Source organism: Muntiacus reevesi, chromosome 1, assembly GCF_963930625.1.
Source record: "Muntiacus reevesi chromosome 1, mMunRee1.1, whole genome shotgun sequence".
Classification (NCBI taxonomy): Eukaryota; Metazoa; Chordata; class Mammalia; order Artiodactyla; family Cervidae; genus Muntiacus; species Muntiacus reevesi.
The window spans coordinates 171,488,838-171,509,048 of NC_089249.1; the positions used below are offsets into that span (position 1 = coordinate 171,488,838).

At 50.5% G+C, this 20,211-nt stretch overlaps 1 protein-coding gene across 1 annotated transcript in view; it reads left to right on the forward strand.

Moving 5' to 3' along the window:
• The window catches only part of SAG (S-antigen visual arrestin), a 41,332-nt gene that overhangs the window by 10,588 nt on the left and 10,533 nt on the right, over positions 1–20,211 (forward strand). Inside the window, exons 2-11 of the mRNA XM_065916921.1 lie at positions 657–787; positions 5,109–5,169; positions 7,569–7,613; positions 9,728–9,921; positions 11,204–11,263; positions 12,880–12,956; positions 13,986–14,121; positions 15,132–15,216; positions 17,095–17,167; positions 19,539–19,676. Of these exons, the coding sequence (XP_065772993.1) occupies positions 657–787; positions 5,109–5,169; positions 7,569–7,613; positions 9,728–9,921; positions 11,204–11,263; positions 12,880–12,956; positions 13,986–14,121; positions 15,132–15,216; positions 17,095–17,167; positions 19,539–19,676 (1,000 nt within the window). The remainder of the gene's footprint in view (positions 1–656; positions 788–5,108; positions 5,170–7,568; positions 7,614–9,727; positions 9,922–11,203; positions 11,264–12,879; positions 12,957–13,985; positions 14,122–15,131; positions 15,217–17,094; positions 17,168–19,538; positions 19,677–20,211) is intronic.

Sequence of the window (20,211 nt, forward strand, 5' to 3'; positions counted from 1 at the left end):
CCTCGGGGCAGGCCAGGAAAGATCCAGGACCGGGGAGACTGGCATCTTCGTGCAGTCAGTCTGACCCAGTTACTTTCCACGGACAATTGCTTGTAAAGGAAACTCGGAAGGCATTGAATTTCAGACAGCTCGGACGGCCTGTTTGTTGTGGGTAGAGCTGGGGATTGTGAGAGAGAACTCTGCTTAGTGTGAATTGCTAAGCAGAACTTTTAGGGGATTTAACGGATTTTTAAAATGATATTCATGAAATGGTTAGGTTGTGGTTTGCAAGAACTTTTTCTACCTTAATTGCCATGATACGTAGTCAAGATAGAATTTTAAAATCAATCTGGCTTACTGTGACGATACCAAGGCTTAGTATCAAAGTAAAACCTTCTCGTGGGAATCTTTCTGAAGTGAGGTTTACTAAGAAGTGAGGTTTGCTGGTGAGGCTTACTAAGAAGTGTTTGAGGCTTATCAAGAAAAAATAAATACCTTAAAAAAAAAAAAAAGGCAGTTCACTGTAGTGAAATACAAACCAGACAAAGGCCTTATTGAGTCAAACGTGGATCTTGAGGTAGAAGGAAATGTCTAATGGAGGCACAGTATCTCATGAGTAGGTTTTATTCTGAGAATGTTCTCGACGTTATATTTAGGATGGCTTTACCTTTCCACAGCCCTCGAACACCTGACGTACACCCTAAAGTGGAAGAAGCTACCAGGGACAGTTAACGCGACAGCCAACATGCAGGCCCATAAGCCCGCCCCAAACCACGTTATCTTCAAAAAGATCTCCCGTGACAAATCGGTAAGTGGGGCAGACGTGAGGGGCTCGAGTGATGATTTTTTTAACAGGCTTTTTCGAATAGATGGGATCAGTATCAAAGCCCTGTGAGGTCAGTGGAAGTGATGTGTGTGTCATCCATCTCTGTCTGCTGGATGGTACATGAGATGTAAAGGAATGACTTGCAGAAATAGTACTTCTCTTCAATCTCAACAAGACTTCAGCCCCAGGACCCTTCATCTTCAGATCTCTCAGTCCCCAATCCCTCTCCTGCAATTTTACTTCATTTTCTAGCCTTGAACCCTTAACTTACATTCCAGATGTTGTTTTGGTAACGCCTATAATTTACTTGGGCCTTTTTCTTTCGTCTTGCCTACCTGCCTGGGGAGAGCGCTGATGCTGGGTCTTGCAATTCTCTACCTTCTGGCACCCACCCCAGGCGCCAAGCTCTCAAGCCCTAATGGGCCTCCAGGACCACTGGATAAGGGCGCGTCTCCCGAAGCTCCACAGTGCCCACTGTGGCTGCACGGCCACCAATACCCTGGCACCCTGCATACCCGGCAGAGGTGATGCCACTATTGGCTCCATCAGGGGGATGGTAGGTGGTCTAGATGTGCCTGTGAACTTCCTGGCCTGGGAGACCCAATCGAGGGCCCACCCCACAGCCTCTGTGAATGGTATCTCCTTGCATGGCTCGAGGGGCTGACAGTCTAGTTCTGTGCCATCCAATGCAAGCTGCAGTTCTAATTTTAAAATTTTCTATTAGCCATGTTAAAATGGTAAGAAGAAACAGGGAATTCATTTTTTTTTCCAGGGAATTCATTTTAATGCTACATTTTATTTAACCAAAAAGCTCAACATGTAAATGGTATAAAAAGTATTGAAAACACTTGTTTGCTGTTTGTTCGGTCACCAAGTCATAGCTGACTCTTTGCAACCCCATGGACTGCAGCACGCCAGGCTTCCCTGTCCCCCACTATCTCCCGGAGTTTGCTCAAACTCATATCCACTGAGTCAATGATACCATCCAGTCATCTCATCCTCTGTCAACCCCTCTTCAATTTGCCTTCGATCTTTCCCAGCATCAGGGTCTTTTCCAGTGAGTCGGCTCTTTGCATCAGGTGGCCGAAGTTTCGGAGCTTCAGCTTCAGCATCAGTCCTTCCGATGAAGACTGATGACATGTTAAATTTACTTTCTGAGTTGCTGAGATGTGATGTGTGTTACACATTACAGCACATGTCAGTTTGGACTGGCCGTATTTCAAGTGTTGGCCACCAGTAGATAAGTAACGGAGGATGTGGACCTGGGTCATCCTTCTAGATGACTCCTGAAGCCTACACTGGGCCTGAAGGAAACTCTCTGAATCTTTTTGGGCCTCACGGGCTCTGCACAGACACTCTCCCCTTCGCCTCTCCTCCCCTCCCTGAGGATCTCCATCACTTCCATCCAATCCTGATTCTTCAGGGTGACAAGTCAGGTACCCCGCAAACTTTCATCCTCCCAGCTCTCTTCCAACGTGGTTCTTTCCAGTGAACTTTATCTTGACTTCCAGCAAAAGAAGAGAGAAATCACTGCTGCTGGGTATTATCACTTTCTCACTTTTTCCTTACTCCCACCTAGCTAGACCTCCTTTGACCTGGGAAACTTAGAATTTTTTGTATGTAGGAGGAGAACATAATTCATCCATGACTCTCCATATTAGGCTCATTCCCACTGCAAGTGTTGTCTGGCCTTGGGCATGGTGTGCCAGGGCCCTGGGTCAGTTTCTCTCCGAATCTCTCCACTCCCCCGTCTTCTGTGATCTTCATCCTCTGGCTGGTGGCAAGACGGCTGCCCCAGCTTCAGGGGACTCACCTTCACTTCCTTCCAGAAGAAGGAAAAGGCTATTGATTCCTGGGGTCTCTTAAGGGTGAGGAGGTATTTCTCCAGCAGACTTCTCTTTATTTCATTGATCAAAGCTGACTACATGCCCACCTTCAACCCATCCTGAGCCAAAAGAATGGGAGCAGGCCATTCAAGAATCATCCTTCATGATGGATATTTGCTAAATTTATTGTGGCTATTCAGTTCAGTTCAGTTCAGTCACTCAGTCGTGTCCGACTCTTTGTGACCCCATGGACTGCAGGACACCAGGCCTCCCTGTCCATCACCAACTCCCGGAGCCTACCCAAACTCATGTCCAATGAGTCAGTGATGCCATCCAACCATCTCATCCTCTGTCATCCCCTTCTCCTCCTGCCTTCAGTCTTTCTCAGCATCAGGGTCTTTTCAAATGAGTCAGCTGTTCGCATCAGGTGGCCAAAGTATTGGAGTTTCAGTTTCAGCTTATAGCTTTGTGCCTGTAGCTTTGTGATTTACACAAACATCGTTATATTGTACACCTTAAACTTAAACAATATGTCAATTATATCTCAGTAAAACTTGGGGGAAAAAAGAACAATCCTCTGGGGTGCCCTCCTTAACACAACCACTTGGGGATGGTGGGCCCTGGACGCGATTGGTGACTTATCCATGAAGATGGAGCGCGTGGCTGTCAGATGGGTAAGCAGCAGATTGGCTGGAGCCTTGCCTCGTCCACCCTACTTTCTCCACCTGCTCCCGTCTCTTCCCCCGCTTACAATTGCAGCAGAGGACATGCTGTTGCTTCCACTGAGGTTCACGCTACTTACAGCCTGGATCGTGGCCCACCACCTCCTTTGGGTCCTATCCCAAAGCCTCCTCCCTCCGAGGTTCTCCTTCTCTACCAGTACCAGCCTGAGCATGACAACAAGGACCCACCTCATGCATCTTAAACACAAGAACAAGAACAACAATAGCCCCTTGACCCCGTCCCTTTTCCAGTTTTCTTTCCTTCACAGCCATAGCTTGAAAAAGGAGAAGACATTCTGTCCCCCTACCTTCTCCGCTCCCATTCACTCCTCAGTCCTTCCTCCTCCCGACCGCTTTCAGCTGCCTACCTGGCTTTCCTCTCGCCAACCACTTCTCCACTTTGCTGCCAATGCAGCCAGAGCCTCGGTGTTCTCCTCCATAAAATGGGCTTAACCCCTAGCTCATAGAGTAGTTGTGAGGATTAAATGAAATAACGTACTTCATGTGCTTAGCTTGGTACCTGGTACAGGGGAAGCACCACATACCCCTTAATTGCAGACCTTTCATCCTGTTTCAAATGCTTCCGCATCCTCCTGGAATCTTCAGGGTCCGGTCCTGTAAGATCCTTTCTGGCCACTTGCATCTCCATTTGGTGGCTACGTACCTGCAGGTGAAACCATAGGCAGCTCTAGAAGCATTCTCTTGGCTTTGGGCTTTTTACGCGCTGAGTTTTTTTTTTTTACCCAGAAAGCATCCTTTCACCATAACCCACCCCGCCCCCAGCACCTGGTTATGATCAGGTGCTTCAACATCAATCACACAAATAACCTGGAAGCCACAGAGGTCCACTCCTCCTGGATAACCACTACAAGGGAGCAGATATAGGAGATGATTTAATGCCAACAGAAACTATTTTGAGTGTCCATGGAGAGAGATATATGAATTCCAGAGGTTTAGGGAAGAGGGGGCTAGCCAGGGTCCATGCATTCACTCATTGATGCACTTAGCAAATGTCGATTAAACTCCTGCCTGTACCAGACACTGCACTAGACACGGTGATGGTTGACAGATGCATGAGAGAATTCTCACCACCATGGGCACAGTGCCATGGCCTAAGGTGGTGGCGGTGGTGAATCCAGCCCACGCTCTCCCACAGTGGGGGTTGCAAAGGGACCTTTGCTGCCAGGGGCGTTGAAAAAGACAGGACGAGGGCTGGGACCTGATTCTCCCTTCCCAGCCAGGACTCCTTCCCCGCTCCTTAAGCTGTATCTGTATAGATGCTCACCCGATAGGATTTCAGGGACACCAAAACATCTGCCTCTTGCTGAGTCCAGAAATTCTTCTAACAAGGAGGTGAAACCTTTCGATCGCAGCTAGAAATGAAAGGTTCAACATGCAAACAGCTCACAGGAGCCTCATGCACATAAGCGTCACTTTCCACTAAAGTATCAGCAACGAATCCACCAAGTTTGCCTGGTTGACAGCAGACCTGGGCTCGGTGGGAAAAGGCGGGGAGAACAGGGTCTTCCCGACGAGCTGGAAAGAGCTCCTTGGAGCAGTTTCGGAGCCTGAGGAAAGACCACAGCTTGCCCACAGTCCATTGTCTCTGCCCACGGCCTCGCCTACGGCCAAGCAGGGCGCGAGGAGGACAGGGAGGCCGAGCAGAACGAGTGCAAACGTCCCCATTGTTGCCGATTTTACACATGATCACCTCCGGGTACTCTGACCATTGAGCACCCATCTCTGTTCTCACAGGTCACCATCTACCTGGGGAAGAGAGACTACATAGACCACGTTGAACGAGTCGAGCCTGTGGGTAAGTCGATTTTGGGGTGAGATCTTTCTAAACCTACATATGTGTATTTTTTTTTGCTTGCACTGGGTCTTTGTTGCTTTGCACAGGCTTTCTCTCATTTCTGCAAGCAGGACTCCTCTCCAGTTGCGGTTCGCGGGCTTCTCATCTCGGTCCTTCTCTGGTTGTGGAGCGCGGGCTCTAGGCACGTGGGCTTCGGTAGCTGCAGTTTTCAGGCTCAGTAGTTGTGGCACACGGGCTTTAGTTGCTCCCCGGCATGTGGGAATCTTCCCGGACCAGGGATTGAACCAGGGTCCCCTGCATTGGCAGGCAGATTCTTACCCACTGTACCACCAGGGAAGGTGAGATTTTAATGCTGGTTTAATGCTGGTTTTCCTTTAAGTCATCAGACACCTACTAGTTTTGTGTTTTTTTTAAAAAAATCTGGCTTTGTTAATAATCTAATCAAAGAAAGGCAAATTAAAACATCATCCAGGCGCCACTGGCTGATTGGAGACAATTTTAAAGAGTGTGAGAGAGACAAAGGACTCATCTCTGGAGTATATAAAGAAAGCTCAAAACTCACCAGTTTAAAGAGAAAACAAGATCCAATTAGGAAATACACAAACAAAATGAAAAGACATTTCATTGAAGAAAATATATGAGTGGCACATGAGCACACAGAAAAATGTTCAACAGCAACAACAAAAGAAGCATGTTCAACAACATTAGTCATTAGGGAAATGCAAATTAAAACCACAATGAAATATCATTATACGCCTGTCAGAACGGCTAAAATTGAAAACAGTGACAATACCAAATGCTGGCGAGAATGTGGAGACCCTGGATCACTCAGGCATTGCTGTTGGGAATTGTAAAATTCCAGCCACTCTGGAAAACAGGTTGGCAGTTACTTTAAAAGCTAAATATATACTTACTATATGACCCAGCAATTTCATTCCTGGCCATTTATCACAGAGAAATGAAAGATTATGTTCACACAAAAACTTTTATGTGATTGTTCACAGCGGCTTTGTCTGTGATGGCTCCAAACTAGGAAGAGCCAAAATGTCTCTCAATAGGTGAATAAGGTTAAACACGCTGGGACATGTCCATGCCTTGGGATACTACTGGACAGTGGAAAAGAATGAACTGCCAGGGACTTCCTTGGTGGTCCAGTGGTTAAAACTCCAGGCTTCCACTGCAGGGAGAATGGTTTCCATCCCTGGTCAAGGAATTAAGATCCTACATGCCACAATGCACCACAATTTTTTTTTTTTTTAATTTTTAACTTAATTTTAAGTTAAAAAAAAAAAAGAATGAACTACCAACCCATGCTACAGCTGGTAAGTGTCAAGGGCACTATGGTGAGAGGAAAAAGCCAATCTCAAGAGGCCATATGCTTTGAGATTCCATTTGTATAACATCTTAGGGACGACAACATTATAGAAAAGGAAAACTGAATAGTGGTTTCAGGGGGCTAAGGTTGGTGGGGGAGGTAGTCGGGTGTGACTACGAAGGCACAGCCCTGGAGGGAGATCATTATGGTGAGGGAACAGTTCTGTGTCCGGATTGCCACGAAATCTCCATTTGATAAAACAAGTTAGAACTATACACACACTGTACCCATGTCGACTTCCTGGTTTTGAGATTGTATGCAATTATCTAAGATGTAACCACTGGATAAAGGACACATGGGGACTCCTCTGTGCTATCTTTATAGCTTCCTGTGAATCTATAATTACTTCAACTCAAATTGTTGTTTAAAAAAAAAGAGTGTAAAAGACTGGCAATTCAGGCAGTAAGATGAGCATGTCTTTCAGCAATATCCTTTCTAGAACTGTCATTTGGCAGTTATGTTATCAAAAGCCACATTCAAGTCTACCATGGATAGAGATTTATCTACAAGGATGTTCATTGCAATTTAATTGTAATGGGGAAAATAAAAAATATCCTGAATGCCCTAACAAGAGAAGGTTGATTAAATAATTTATAACAAATCTCTTCATTGGAGCAAATGGCCACACATTTGCTCCGATTTAAATGATAAATACATACTATGTGAGTGTGAGTGTGTGTGTCTGTGTGTATGTGTGTGTGAGTAGATGTTTGCAATATACAGTTGAGTGAGGAAAGCAGTGAACCGAACAGCATGGTATGTTCTCATTTTTTTTTAGTAAAAACTTTTCCATAAATGCAGCTAATCTGGAGAAATCGTGCAATGGGTGTCTCTGGGTAGTGGAAATGGGGTGAATTTTTTCCCTTTGTTTACTTCCGTTTCTAAGATTCCCCTAATGAACATGGATTCCATGTGATATGCGCACACACATACACACACACACAAACACACACACACACTCTTCAGGAAGCCTCCAGCTTCTCCCACGTCCTCCACCCTCACTGTTCTCTCTCTCTTGGTTTAGATGGCGTCGTACTGGTGGATCCTGAGCTCGTGAAGGGCAAGAGAGGTGAGGGGTGCTCCTCCGCCCTCCAGGGAGCGGCGATCTGGTCTTGGCTCTCTGCAGGAAGGGGATGTGTGTGTGTGTGTGTGCAAGGAGAGGTGGGGAAGCCCTTGCACACCCATTCTTGCTGCCAGAGCCTCTGACCTGCACTCCCTCGTACGATACTCGGGACATGGACTCTGCACCAGGGCCCGCTGTCCGCATCTGCCAGAAGGAGGTGGAGACTCAGGGTAGCCGCTTGCTCAAGCCGACAGGATCAGGGACGGCAGACGGAGCCTGGAGCCCAGGGCTGCCCCTCCACAGACTGCGTGCTCACGCCCCTCTCCACAATGTCCTATGGTTCCATGTCCAGGCAGACTCAGGAGGGCTCCTTTCTGACTTTATCTGAAAAGCGAGGAATGGAGGCTGCTGGAAGGCAGAGTTTTTTTTATGCTGACTTGGGTGGTTCTTGGCTTCCCAGGTGGCACTCATGGTGAAGAACCCGCCTGCCAATGCAGGAGACGTCGGAGACCTGGGTTCCATCCCTGGGTCGGGAAGATCCCCTGGAGGAGGGCATGGCAACCCACTCCAATACCCTTGCCTGGAGAATCCCCACGGACAGAGGGGCCTGGCGGGCTACAGTCCGTGGGGTCGCAGAGTCGAACCCAAGTGACTTAGCACACGCGGGTGGTTCTGGACCACGGCTGCACAGCACGCTTGGTGATCTCTGGCTGCTGTGAAGCGTGTGGCAAGCAATGTGATGCTAATACCAGTCGTGTCAATTAAATGGGAGTCCATCTGATTTATCACTCAGTTCCATTTGAAACGTGCCTCTTAGAGTCGTTGCTATCAGCAACCTACAAGGAGTTGTTCCTCACCCTGGATGTGCTCTGGAGTATGTCAGTTGTAGGGCCCTCAGCATCCTGGGGACAGAGCAGAAACAGGCTGACAGCTGCCCCCCTCTGCTGTCTCCGGCAGCGCCTTGCTCCTCTCTTACACCAGGAGGAGCCCAGTCCCAGCCCTGAAAGCCCACCCCCTTGGCCAGGAAAGCATTTTCCGGAAAGGCAGGCATAAATCCAGGTCATCTCTGGGCATCTTGTTCCTACAAATGTCGGCTGAGGGATAAGCAAGTGATCAGTGACTCTTCTGAGCTTAGCACCAAGGGGCACTTATCTTTGAGCTAGACACAAACAAAATCCTCCACCCACAGCTCCCAAGGACATGGGGGGACGTGCTTTCCATTCAAGCGCAGGGCACCTCGTGTGGTTTTATTTACCACATTAACAACAGCTGTAAACAGTCCATCCTCAAAACACGTGTCATTGTTGAGTAACCAAGTTGTGTCCGACTCTTTGCAACCCCATGGACTGCAGCATGCCAGGCCTCCTGTTCCTCCCTATCTCCTGGGGTTTGCTCAAGTTCATGTTCATTGAATCACTGATGCCATCCAGCTATCTCGTCCTCTGTCGCCCTCTTCTCCCTCTCCTACTCAAGACGTGTGTAGCCTCATATAATTCCTCTGGTCCGCCAGGGGCACCATTTACATCCGTCTAACCCCACTGAATTTTCATAAGTGCTGAAGATTTAGAGAAAGCTCAATTAAGTTTCCGAGCCATGTGAAAAGACGGATTTCCTCTGGGACTTGGTTTCACCTCTCCATCTGGTTCCTGAGCCCCCGGCTCACTCTCCTCCCGACCACGTCCAGATCAGGCATTCCTGAGTTTTGAGTTTTACTCCCTAGCGCTGTTCCCGCTCTGCTTCTTACCTTCACTCTCAACTCTAGACAGACCTCCTGCCCTCAGACCCCTAGTGACCTCACCCTGTTTAAAGGTCTCCTGAGGTCCCTGAGCTGGTGAATCAAGAGGGAAAGGGGGGAGGGTGCGGGAAACAGTAGAGTCAGGAGACAAAACGTGGCCCCTCCCAGGGGCCTCACTGCCCTCCTACCCAGCCCTGTAGAATAATTAACATAAGCCAGAGGGAGGGAAGGGCCAGCTGGGTGGTGAGTTCCCCAGGTCCCAGCCCCTCGGGATGCTGAAGGCTGAATGCCAAGACCCGCAGGCAGGCGGTGTCAGCCCAGGCAGGGGTGCCAGGCTGACCGATCGACTGGCCGGCCAAGCCCACCCTTCTTGTCTCTCTCCCAGTGTACGTGTCTCTGACGTGTGCCTTCCGCTACGGCCAGGAAGACATCGACGTGATCGGACTGAGCTTCCGCAGGGACCTCTACTTCTCCCAGGTCCAGGTGTTCCCTCCCGTGGGGGCCTCAGGCGCCACCACGAAGCTGCAGGAGAGCCTGATTAAGAAGCTGGGGGCCAACACCTACCCCTTCCTGCTCACGGTAGGTGACGTCGCAACACCCCCCTCCACCACTGCACTGGTTGCTTCCACCCCCAGCACCTTGTGATGTGACCGGCGGCCAAGGAACGGGTCCAGAGCAATGGCTTCACATGCGCAGGCCTTCAAATTGCACCCTTCTAGAACTGAGGAAATTCTAGATTGCCTGGGCTGTCATTGTCTTTTTTTTTTAAGTCCTTGAAAATAGCCTCCTAGCCTTTGAAGGCACCGTTTCAACCTACAGTTTAAATATTTAAACTGCATCTGACCACCTAATTATACGTGCGTGTCATGCCTTCACTTGCACTTGTCTATAAAAAGAAAGACGTGCCCCTCAGTTGGCCCTGAGGAGTTTCTAAGCAGGCAAGAGATCCCCGTGAGCCAGGAGATCTTAGTGAAATGAGATCCTGTCTGTAACCTTGAGCACAGCCTGGGGGTCATGGGAGAGAAATCCCTGGTGGAACCAGGGACCCTGGGGCCAGAGTTCCCGCCTCTGATGACTCCATCCTGGACTCACTGTGTGGGTAGCTACCCTCTTCACTAGCATGTTTGTGGATCTTAAGATTACATACTCCTCCAGAGTTATACGGTTCAGGCTTAAAACGGCAGGAGATTCTGACACAGGCTAGGACAAGAATGAGCCTTGAAAACGTGGTGCTAGGTGAAAGAAACCAGTTGCCTAAGGACAAATGCTGTGTGATTCCACTTACATGGAGGATCTGGAGGAGTTAAATTGGTGGAGACGGAAAGTAGGGAGGGTGGTCTCCAGGTCAAGGGGGAGTAGGGAATTGGGGAATTGATGTTTAATGGGTACAGAGCTTCTGCTTGGGATGGCGGGAAAGTTCTGGAAATGGATGGTGGGGACCATTGCAGGACAATGTGAATGTCCTTAATGCTGCTGAACTGTATGCTTGAAATAGTAAGGTTTATGTTTTGTGTGTGTATATATATATATGATATATATGTATATACACATTACATATATAATACATACATATATATGTATATATGGGCTTCCTAAGTGGCACCAGTGGTAAAGAATCTGCCTGCCAATGCAGGAGACACAAGAGACTCAAGTTCAAGCCCAGGGTCAGGAAGGTCCCCTGGACGAGGAAATGGCAACCCACTTCAGTATTCTTGCCTGGGGAATCCCTTGTTCAGAAGAGCCTGGTGCACTGCAGTCCATGGGGTCACAGAGAGTCAGACACGACTGACCATGCATGCATGGTGAAATACACGTGGAATAACATTCTCTGAAAGAAATGATCTGTCGTTTCTTTCCACAGTTTCCTGACTACTTGCCCTGTTCAGTGATGCTGCAGCCAGCTCCGCAAGATGTGGGCAAGGTTGGTTCCAGAATGAATCCCAGGGATTCATTGATTCCTTCAAAGGAATTTTTAAAATAGCTTCTTTTTTTTAAAGTCTGTTTTATTCTTTAATTTTAAATGTTTTATTTTGTTTGAGGTATGGCCAATTAACAATCAAGGGTGTAATACTTTAGCCTTTTACTGTGGAAGAGTTCAGACTTACCCAAAAGTAGAGAGAAAGTATAATGAGCCTATCACTTGCCTTGAGCATTTCCTAACCATGAGCAGCCCTGTGAATGAAACAGACGGTCTCTTTCCTCCCTGAGAAAGCTTGTTAACTGGTCTAGGAGCACACATAGGAGCTGGTCAATATCAATAGAGAGAGAGAAGTGCTAAGCGTTTCATAAGGAAGGAACAGCAAGTGCCCCAGGTAGACAGGTGGGAGAGCTTGGCTTGGGCGGGAAGCGCCATGGGGTGGGCGTGGAGCGGCACGGGCTAAGAACTCCAAGTGCTGGTGGGTACGGATGCATATTTATTTTCAAGCCAGGTTTTAGCGTTGTTGAGATTCCACAGTTTCACAGGACCAGTAGGACTGTGACTGACATGCTAATGTCAGCCTTCGGGGAGCTAGCTGGTGGAGGGCCCATCCTCACAATGGTGCCCCCATCCCCACCCCCTCGTGTTAACACAAGAGAGAAGGAGGTTAACGGGGGGGGGGGGGGGGGGGCAGGGGACATGCTGGGGCCAGGTGGGGGGCGGGCAGAGGGGCTGGCAGATGCATTTGTTCCACCGGTGCAAGACTTTTTAATTTTGTTGATTTAAAATTCAGGAGCCTTTGCTCCAACTTCCATTTCCAGCTTCTCTTCAGAAGCTGGGAGAGCTGCCAGCACCAGGTCCCCTGGCAGCCTGGCCACGCTTGGCTGCAGCCGCAGAGCAGTTGCCTGCGGGGGTCGGGCATTGGAGCCCCAGCACGGGCATCCGTGGATCCCCACGGGCCCTGTGAGCGTTGCACCTCTCCCCTGGCTGCAGGCTGTGGACCGTCAGTAACATACACGCACAGCCACTTCCGAGGACAAGTGAACGGGGGGTGGGCTGGACGCCATGAGAGGTGGAGGGAGGCGAGGACCAGTCAGGATGCCTGACTCACCCTCTGCAGCTGCTGGGGGACGCGACCTGCAGGCTGGTGGCCTTTGCTGGGGCTTCACTGGGTGCTCTCCTTGAGCTAATGCCATTATTTCATCATGAGCACACTTCCAGATCTAGTCTTTATTTTTTTAAGATTTTTTTTTGATGTGAACCATTTTTAAAGTCTTTATTGAATCTGTTACAATAGTTTAAAAAATTTTTATTTTATTTTTCGGCTGTACTGGGTCTTTGTTATGGCCTGTGGGCTTAGTTGCCCCGTGGCATGTGGGATCCTAGTCCCCCGACCAGGGATTGAACCTGTACCCCCTGCAATGGAAGGCAAAGTCTTAGCCACTGGACCACCAGGGATGTCCCCAGATCTAGTCTGACTGGTGCAGCTCTGAAAAGCAGATGACTGATGCAGAAAAAGAAAGTGTCATGAAACATTCCCCCGAGTGAGCTGTGACCCCATCCAGCTCCGGAAGGGTGATGCAGACCGCAGCCCTGTCTCATCTCTTGCCCCCTTGCAGAGCTGTGGGGTCGACTTCGAGATCAAAGCATTCGCCACACACAGCACGGATATGGAAGAGGACAAAATTCCCAAGAAGTAAGAGTGTGGCTGAGGGAATAGGTGAGGGGTCTGGAGTTAATGGGTGGGGGTAAGAAACCATCCCTCACTTTATGTTTGTGAGACGGACTCTTCCCACATGACTGGTCTGGTGGGTCACGGAGCCTCCCCAGGTCAGGACCATCAGGAGGGACCATCTACACATTGGGTGGGTGTCCATGGCTTGACCATCTAGGGGGAACCCAGAAGAAAATGACAGGAGCGTTATCAACCTCGTGTAAGCTCCTGAAAGCCTCCATAGTCCCTTAAGTTTCCTTCTTCCTTTGCATTTTGTTGTGGTGGTGGTAAAATATACATAACACGAAGTTGACCATGTTAACCATTTTCAAGGGTACAGCCCAGTGGCATTAAGCATAGTCATTAATATATAACCACTTGTACACTGTCTGCTATCTATATATAGCATTTGGGATATGTATGATAATACATATGGGATATATATATGATGATATATCTATCCTGAGTGATATATAAATGATGATAGCATTTGGGAAATATCCCCAAACTATCTGTATCCCAAATGCCATCATCACCCTGAACAGAAACTCTGCCCACTAAGCAATGACTCCTGTCCTCCCAGGCCCTGGTGTTCATTTTTCTTGTTCCTGAATGAGGTTTCCAACTGTGCCCCAACACTTGCCCCCTCATACTCAGCATTCACACCTGAGGATGCTTGTATCAGATGGCAATGACATGCTGTCACATTTGTAGAGAGTTCTGAAACGTCATGTAGGCACACATTCCCACCGCAGCTGCACCTGAGAGGAGCCCGAGCCGGGGTCCTCACGGAGGGTGAGAGGGACCCTCGGAGGGTGGACGGGTCCACACGACCCACCAGGCCCCGGCCCCCAGACCTGACCTGGCTACTGGTCCTTCTGCATCCATCAGGAGCATCCCCGAGGGACCCCAGCCTGGGGATGAGGCGGGGGGTGGTGGGGCGACCTGGTGGGCCATCCCAAGGAGGCCCAGGTGCTGATCCTGGGACCGTCCATGACGTCTCGTTTGCAGGAGCTCCGTGCGTTTGCTGATCCGCAAGGTACAGCATGCGCCGCGCGAGATGGGTCCCCAGCCCCGAGCCGAGGCCTCCTGGCAGTTCTTCATGTCGGACAAGCCCCTGCGCCTCGCCGTCTCGCTCAGCAAAGAGGTGACTGCGGAGCTGGCCTGCAGGGAGCCCACCCAGGCCCTCATCTGGGGGTGGGCTGCGGGCAGTCTTGGGTGTAGCGGTAAACACCAACCTATGAGGATGACTGGACTTTTTCGTAACTTGATGTCAGTGAAGGTGACCCTTAGAATAGGGCCAAACTGGCCTGCATTCTACTCATTGTGGGTCCCAGCAATGTGGCGGAGGTTTGCCCTCCCATCTCTGCCCCAGGGGGCCTCTTAGTGCGGCGTCAATGGGTGTTACAAATTATTTGCTTCCCTCAAACTGAAGTTGGGCAGTAACGGTAAGGAGGTGGCTGTGTCACGTGTGAATGTCATGGCCAAGAAAGGTGAAGGACTGCTGGCCAGGGCTGTCTCTGGTCCCTCTGGTCAACAAGAGTCACACACACATTGACACAAGCCTGGCAGACCATATGTGTGCATGTGTGTGTGCATGTCTGTGTGCATGCATGTGTCCATGCACGTGCACACGTGTGTGCGTGTACATGTGTTTGTGCATGCACGTGTATTGTGCCTGTGTATGTGTACATGCATGTGTACACACGTGTCTATGCATGTGCATGTATATGTGCATGCACGTGTCTGTGTGTGTGTGTGTGTGTGTGTGTGTGTGCAACGACATGCCCATCTGGTATGGCACGGAGTCGCCACTGGATGAGCTCCACCTCTGCCCCCCACCACATTCTCCTCTCTTTTCACTCATTCTGCCCCAAATAACTTCATGATCCTGCTCAAGAGCCCCGGGGCCTGCTCTGCCTGACTCTCGGGACTCAGGCGTTGTGGCCGGAGCCCACATCATCACCTCAGCCTCCCACACACAGGGCAGAACCTGCACCAGACACATCCCCACAGGAGCCATGATGCCCTCACCTTGTCTTCCTCGAAAGCGTGGGAATTCAGCCTCTTTGCCTCCAGTTAAAGGACTGGGATGAATTTAGAAAGACATGACCAGGTTCTCTTTCCCTTTTCTGCCCCATCTGCTAACTTCTTCAGATCTACTACCATGGGGAGCCCATTCCTGTGACCGTGACCGTGACCAACAGCACAGAGAAGACAGTGAAGAAGATTAAAGTGCTAGGTAGGACCTTCTGCTCCAAGCTGGATGGCAGAGCCTTCCAAGTTCCAGTGGCCAAGTTTCCTGGGGTCTCCCCTCTGGTCTCTCAGGCCCTCCTGGGTCCTTGGAACCTCCCGTTTGTCTCTGTTGTCAGGGCAGCAGGGCCTAAGAGGCGGAGGTCCCTTTAGTGTCCTCTCTGTAGCCTCCTGCCCAGCTTAGAGCCATCTTCCATCCTGGAACAGCATCCCCCACAGGACGTCTTCCTGTCCTTCCTTGTCCTCCCTTCCTGGAGGGTCCAGGTCCGGTGGTGGGGAGGGGTTTCCTTTCTGCAGAGCAGTGGGGGGACCTGGCCTGGGAACCCTGGGGTCCCTTGTGGGCTTGTGCTGCGCACACCATCTCAGAATCCAGCGGGCAGTCACAGCAGGGCTTCCTGGTCTACCTTCCTGGGGCATTTTTTGTGATCTATTGATTGAGCGCACTGGACATGCTTTGTAAATGGTCATCCCCACTGTCACTGCTGCTGTTGTGTTGCCATGTGATGGCCCAGCCTCCCATATATTCGGGAAAGGGGCCTCTGACTTACTGGTCCCACTGGTCCAGCACACTGCCTCAGGTCAAAGGGCGTCAAAGTGAGGGGGGATGCCCCCAGATCTTGGTCTCATGTGGGTGCCATGGAAAGACGTGATAGAATGACCTGGAAGGGAGACCTGTGCGTTCACATCTCCCTCAGGCCCTTGATGACTGAGACAGAGTTAGGGTGACCAGCTGTCCTGGGTTAACCAGGATCAAGGACCGAAGACTTCCAGTGTTAAAACAGGCCAGTTCCAGGCAGACCAGGACAGTTGGTCACCTAAGGGTCATCCACTACGTTCCTCTCTCCCTCTCCATCATAGATAAGGCTCAGGAATCAGATGCACTCATACTGAAATATTCTAGATTTTTCTTAATGCTAATATACATGTTTACATTAAGGTTTTGTTTTTATGTGAGTTTAGTTTCTATGCCTTTAAGTCTCTGTAGGACCTGGTGTGATTTATTTAGTATGTTGTATGTAGTGTTCCATATGGTATTTCACAAAGCAGCAGGACGGAGAAAGTATCATTTGATAATTATTTTTTAAGTTGCTTTTCAAAATTTTATGAATCCAAACATCCAAACCGCTAATGTTTGAAAGAAACTGTTGAATTTCTGAAGGCAGACATTGAGAACTTTATATAGGCCGAGCACTGTGTTTTCTCAAATTTGATTTTAATGGAAATTAAAAATCATCTTTTTGAGGGCTTCCCTGGTGGGCCAGGAAGCTCCATGCTTCCACTGCAGGAGGTGTGGGTTCAATCCCTGGTTGGAGAAATTGTTCATGCTACAAGGTGCGGCCAAAAAATAAATAAATAAATATCACCTTTTTAAATTATCACAATAACTGTATAAGTTAGATGCGATTATCACCCCCATTTTGCTGATGGTGAAATTGAGGCTCGGGGAAGTTCTGTAACTACCCCACCGCTGATGGCTAGGCAGGGATCTGAGCCCAGGTAGTCTGGCCCCAGAGCCCACCTTCCTATCCACTACACCACACCCACAGATCAATCGTGTGCCGCGTGATTCTCCAGGCAAGAATACTGGAGTGGGTTGCCATGCCCTCCTCCAGGGGATCTTCCCGACCCAGGGCTGGAACCCGCCTCTCTTATATCTCCTGCATTGGCAGGCAGGGTCTTTACCACTAGCGTCACCTGGGAAGCCTGGCCTGAGGCCAGAACAGGAATCTCAGCCTTAAAGCTGAGCCTGAGAGGGAGCTGAGCTGGCACTCAGATGGCCATTAGAGAGGGAGGGCCAACCATGTCCCCCGGGAGGCGGCAGGCAGGACCCCGCACCGAGTCAGCCTACCCTGACCTCCCTTTGCAGTGGAGCAAGTGGCCAACGTGGTTCTCTACTCGAGTGATTATTACATCAAGCCGGTGGCTGCGGAGGAAACACAGTGAGTAGCGGGTTGGGTTTCTATTTCCTGGGCGGTTCCGGCTTCTTTGTCAAGTTCCCCTTTTCAGTCATTGCTGTAGAAGGAAGTAGAGCGGTCAGCCAGCTCCCCAGCTTGCCACGTCCTTCCCCTTTTCTCACTTCAAGGGCAGCAAAGTCACAAGAGTTCTGAGAGCTGGGTCGAGCTAGGAAATGATGGGAAGGAGAAAAATGAAGCCTGAACCGTCATAGCGGGAAGGGCTAGAGTTTTCTATTGATCCTTAAATAAGTGGGTAGGAATCTGATACTGTTTCTGACCCCCAGAGCAGATCATCAAATAACCTGTCAGCCCACATGAGGGTTCTCTATCTTTTGATCGTCTCCACAATTTGAAAATCTGGTACCCATGACGAGGAGATTAGAATGCTATCTCAGTACTCTGCCACTTGTCATGAGTGACTTTTCTCCCTCCATTAGAATAAAAATCAAATGGAAAACAAACCAACAATAAAACCCAAACGAGAACCCTGTGATGGCTTCTTCACGGTGCAGCAGAGACCTGACCAGTTTTACTTTGCGCTAGGCACTCAGGTTCATTTATCACACAGCTTTCGGGGGTTACCAACCCCCCACCCAGGAAGGATCATTTGGGAAGGTGTTTTCCTGTTTTCCAAGCCCCATTGTATGACAAAAATACTCTCATCGTTGGAGGAAGGCGGTGGGGTGAGAAAAGACAGCCGATTCAGCAAGAAAACATTACATAATATTTAAAAGGCCACTTCGGGATAAACTGTTACTTAAAGCAGAACCTGGCCTGAGTTTACATCTCAGGGGAGAGAGGCAGGAAATGAACCACTGACTGCCTCCGCGGGGCCAAGCCTGGGGTCAGTTCTACTTACAGACTGCATCCTTGCCCATACCGGTGCTTGGGAGTCTTCCTGGCTCACCTGTTGGCATGTGCCCAACAACGATAGGAGGAAATGGTCCCCAGCTGAGGTTTCCCCTAATATACTCCATTATCTGGTCCTATTTTCAGCTCATTTTGCATCAGAGTCCTAGAAAACCGGACACCATCCTCGGTGTCCAAAAATGTGGGAGTGAAAGTGAGGCTTTGGGGGCTCTGGTGGGCAGGCCACCTGGGAACCAGGTCAGCCCTGATGGCCAAGCTGTTACCCACCATCCAGTCCCAGATCCTGAAGGTGCTGGGAACTGGCCAGGTGGGGCTTTGGTCCAGGGTCTTGGAAGAGGCTGTCAGCCAGGGTGCAGCAGGACAGGCCGTGGTCCAAGGCCAGCCCGGGGGCCCCTTCCTACTGCAGTTACCTTGACAAGGCAATTTCTGCTTCTGTCACTCTGCTGCCCAAACCAAGCTTTTTAAGAGAAGATTCCCCCTGGGTCCCAAAGGCAAGGATGTGGGCCACCTTGTCTCAAGCAGGATTCTGTAAAGGGTGTGCCCAGGAGCCTCCTGTGTGCACTTGGAGGCCAGAGAAGCCACAGCAGCCTTCAACTCCCCAGGGAGATTGAGGAGGCTGGCAGTGGGGCTCCCCATATGTCTGGGGGCAGGCTGAGGAAAGGCCCAACCGAGGCTGGCTCCCGGGCAGGGCTTCCAGGGCCCTGCCTTCTGGCCGGGGACAAGGTTGAAGGTTATGCCAGGTACATGGTTAGAGCCCACCTGGCCTCTGCGATCAGAGAGCCCATGAGGCTGCACGGTAGCTGTTGGCACAGGCCTGGGGGCAGCCCGTGGGCAAGTGGCAGAGCTGACTCTCTAGCCTCAGACACTGCTTTGTGAGCCGGGGATGCTGCCCCACCTGGGGAAGCCACGCTGCTGTGCCCTCCGCTGCACCCAGGCCCACTGTTTAGCAGGAGGTCCCTGTGTCTATCAGATGCTGGGGAGGCCCCACCCGGCTGGTGATGGAGGCGATCTGGGGGAGAAAAAGCCTGTGCTACTCTGAACCCCAAACCGCCCAGTCTGTCCAGCTCATGTGGGGGACTCCCTGGGTACACATTGAGCCTCCTGAAACGGATGACACCCAGCCTGGGCTTGCTGTTGGCCCTGACCGGTCGCCCTGCAGCCCATCATGTGCTTCATGGAGTCTCAGGAGGAAACTGGGTGTGGTCCCTGATCCTTGGGCCAGTCGGTCTCACTTCACCCCACAGAACATTCCAGAAATTCAGCCATGGGAGCAGGCTGAGAAATGCTCCAATGTTGCTGCCAGCCTGTTGTGAGACGTCATTCATGCTCTTCTCCTTCTCATAAGACATGCACAGCCCCTCCGGGCTCTTTCCCACGAGTCGCGGGGAACCTGGCTTCTGGGAACTCGTGAGCATAGACAAGGTCTCCTGGGGGCCGCGGTGGCCATAAGAGCACCTGGCTAAATCCGCCGTGTTTCTTCCTACAGGGAAAAAGTGCCACCAAACAGCTCGCTGACCAAGACGCTGACACTGGTGCCCTTGCTGGCCAACAACCGCGAGAGAAGGGGCATCGCCCTGGACGGGAAGATCAAGCATGAGGACACGAACCTGGCCTCCAGCACCATGTGAGCCCCCGAGACTCAGTGCTGGGGGGTCGGGGGAGGGGGTCTGTGTCTTCTCGTCCCAGTCCTGTGCTGACGGCTGGCACACGGCGTGGTGGCCGGCGGTGCAAAGCCAGTCCTCAGCGGCCCGAGCAGGGACCCTCTCGCCCACGCCTGCTATGACGTAGCGACTACAGCTCTGGGCTCTGACGACAGCCTTGTGCCAAAGCCCCGCTCCCTTGCTGACCGTCTGGGCCACCCCGTCCCGACAACATCAGCTGTCTGAGCGAGGACCTCAGTTTCCCCATCCGCAGGGTATGAGAGCTGACACGGATTATGGGAGACAGGCCACATCAAATGTGGGGCCCGGCACACAGTAAGTGCTCCAGAAAAGTCAGCTCGTACCTCTAAGAAATAGCATCAGCTAGCATTGAACTGAGTACCTCACGAAGGATGGAAACATCATTTATTCATTTCCATCTGGAAAGGTAAGGAACAGGAGGTCCTGAAGGCTATGAACGTCAGCACTGATCTGCTGACCCAACTCAGAATGTTGGGC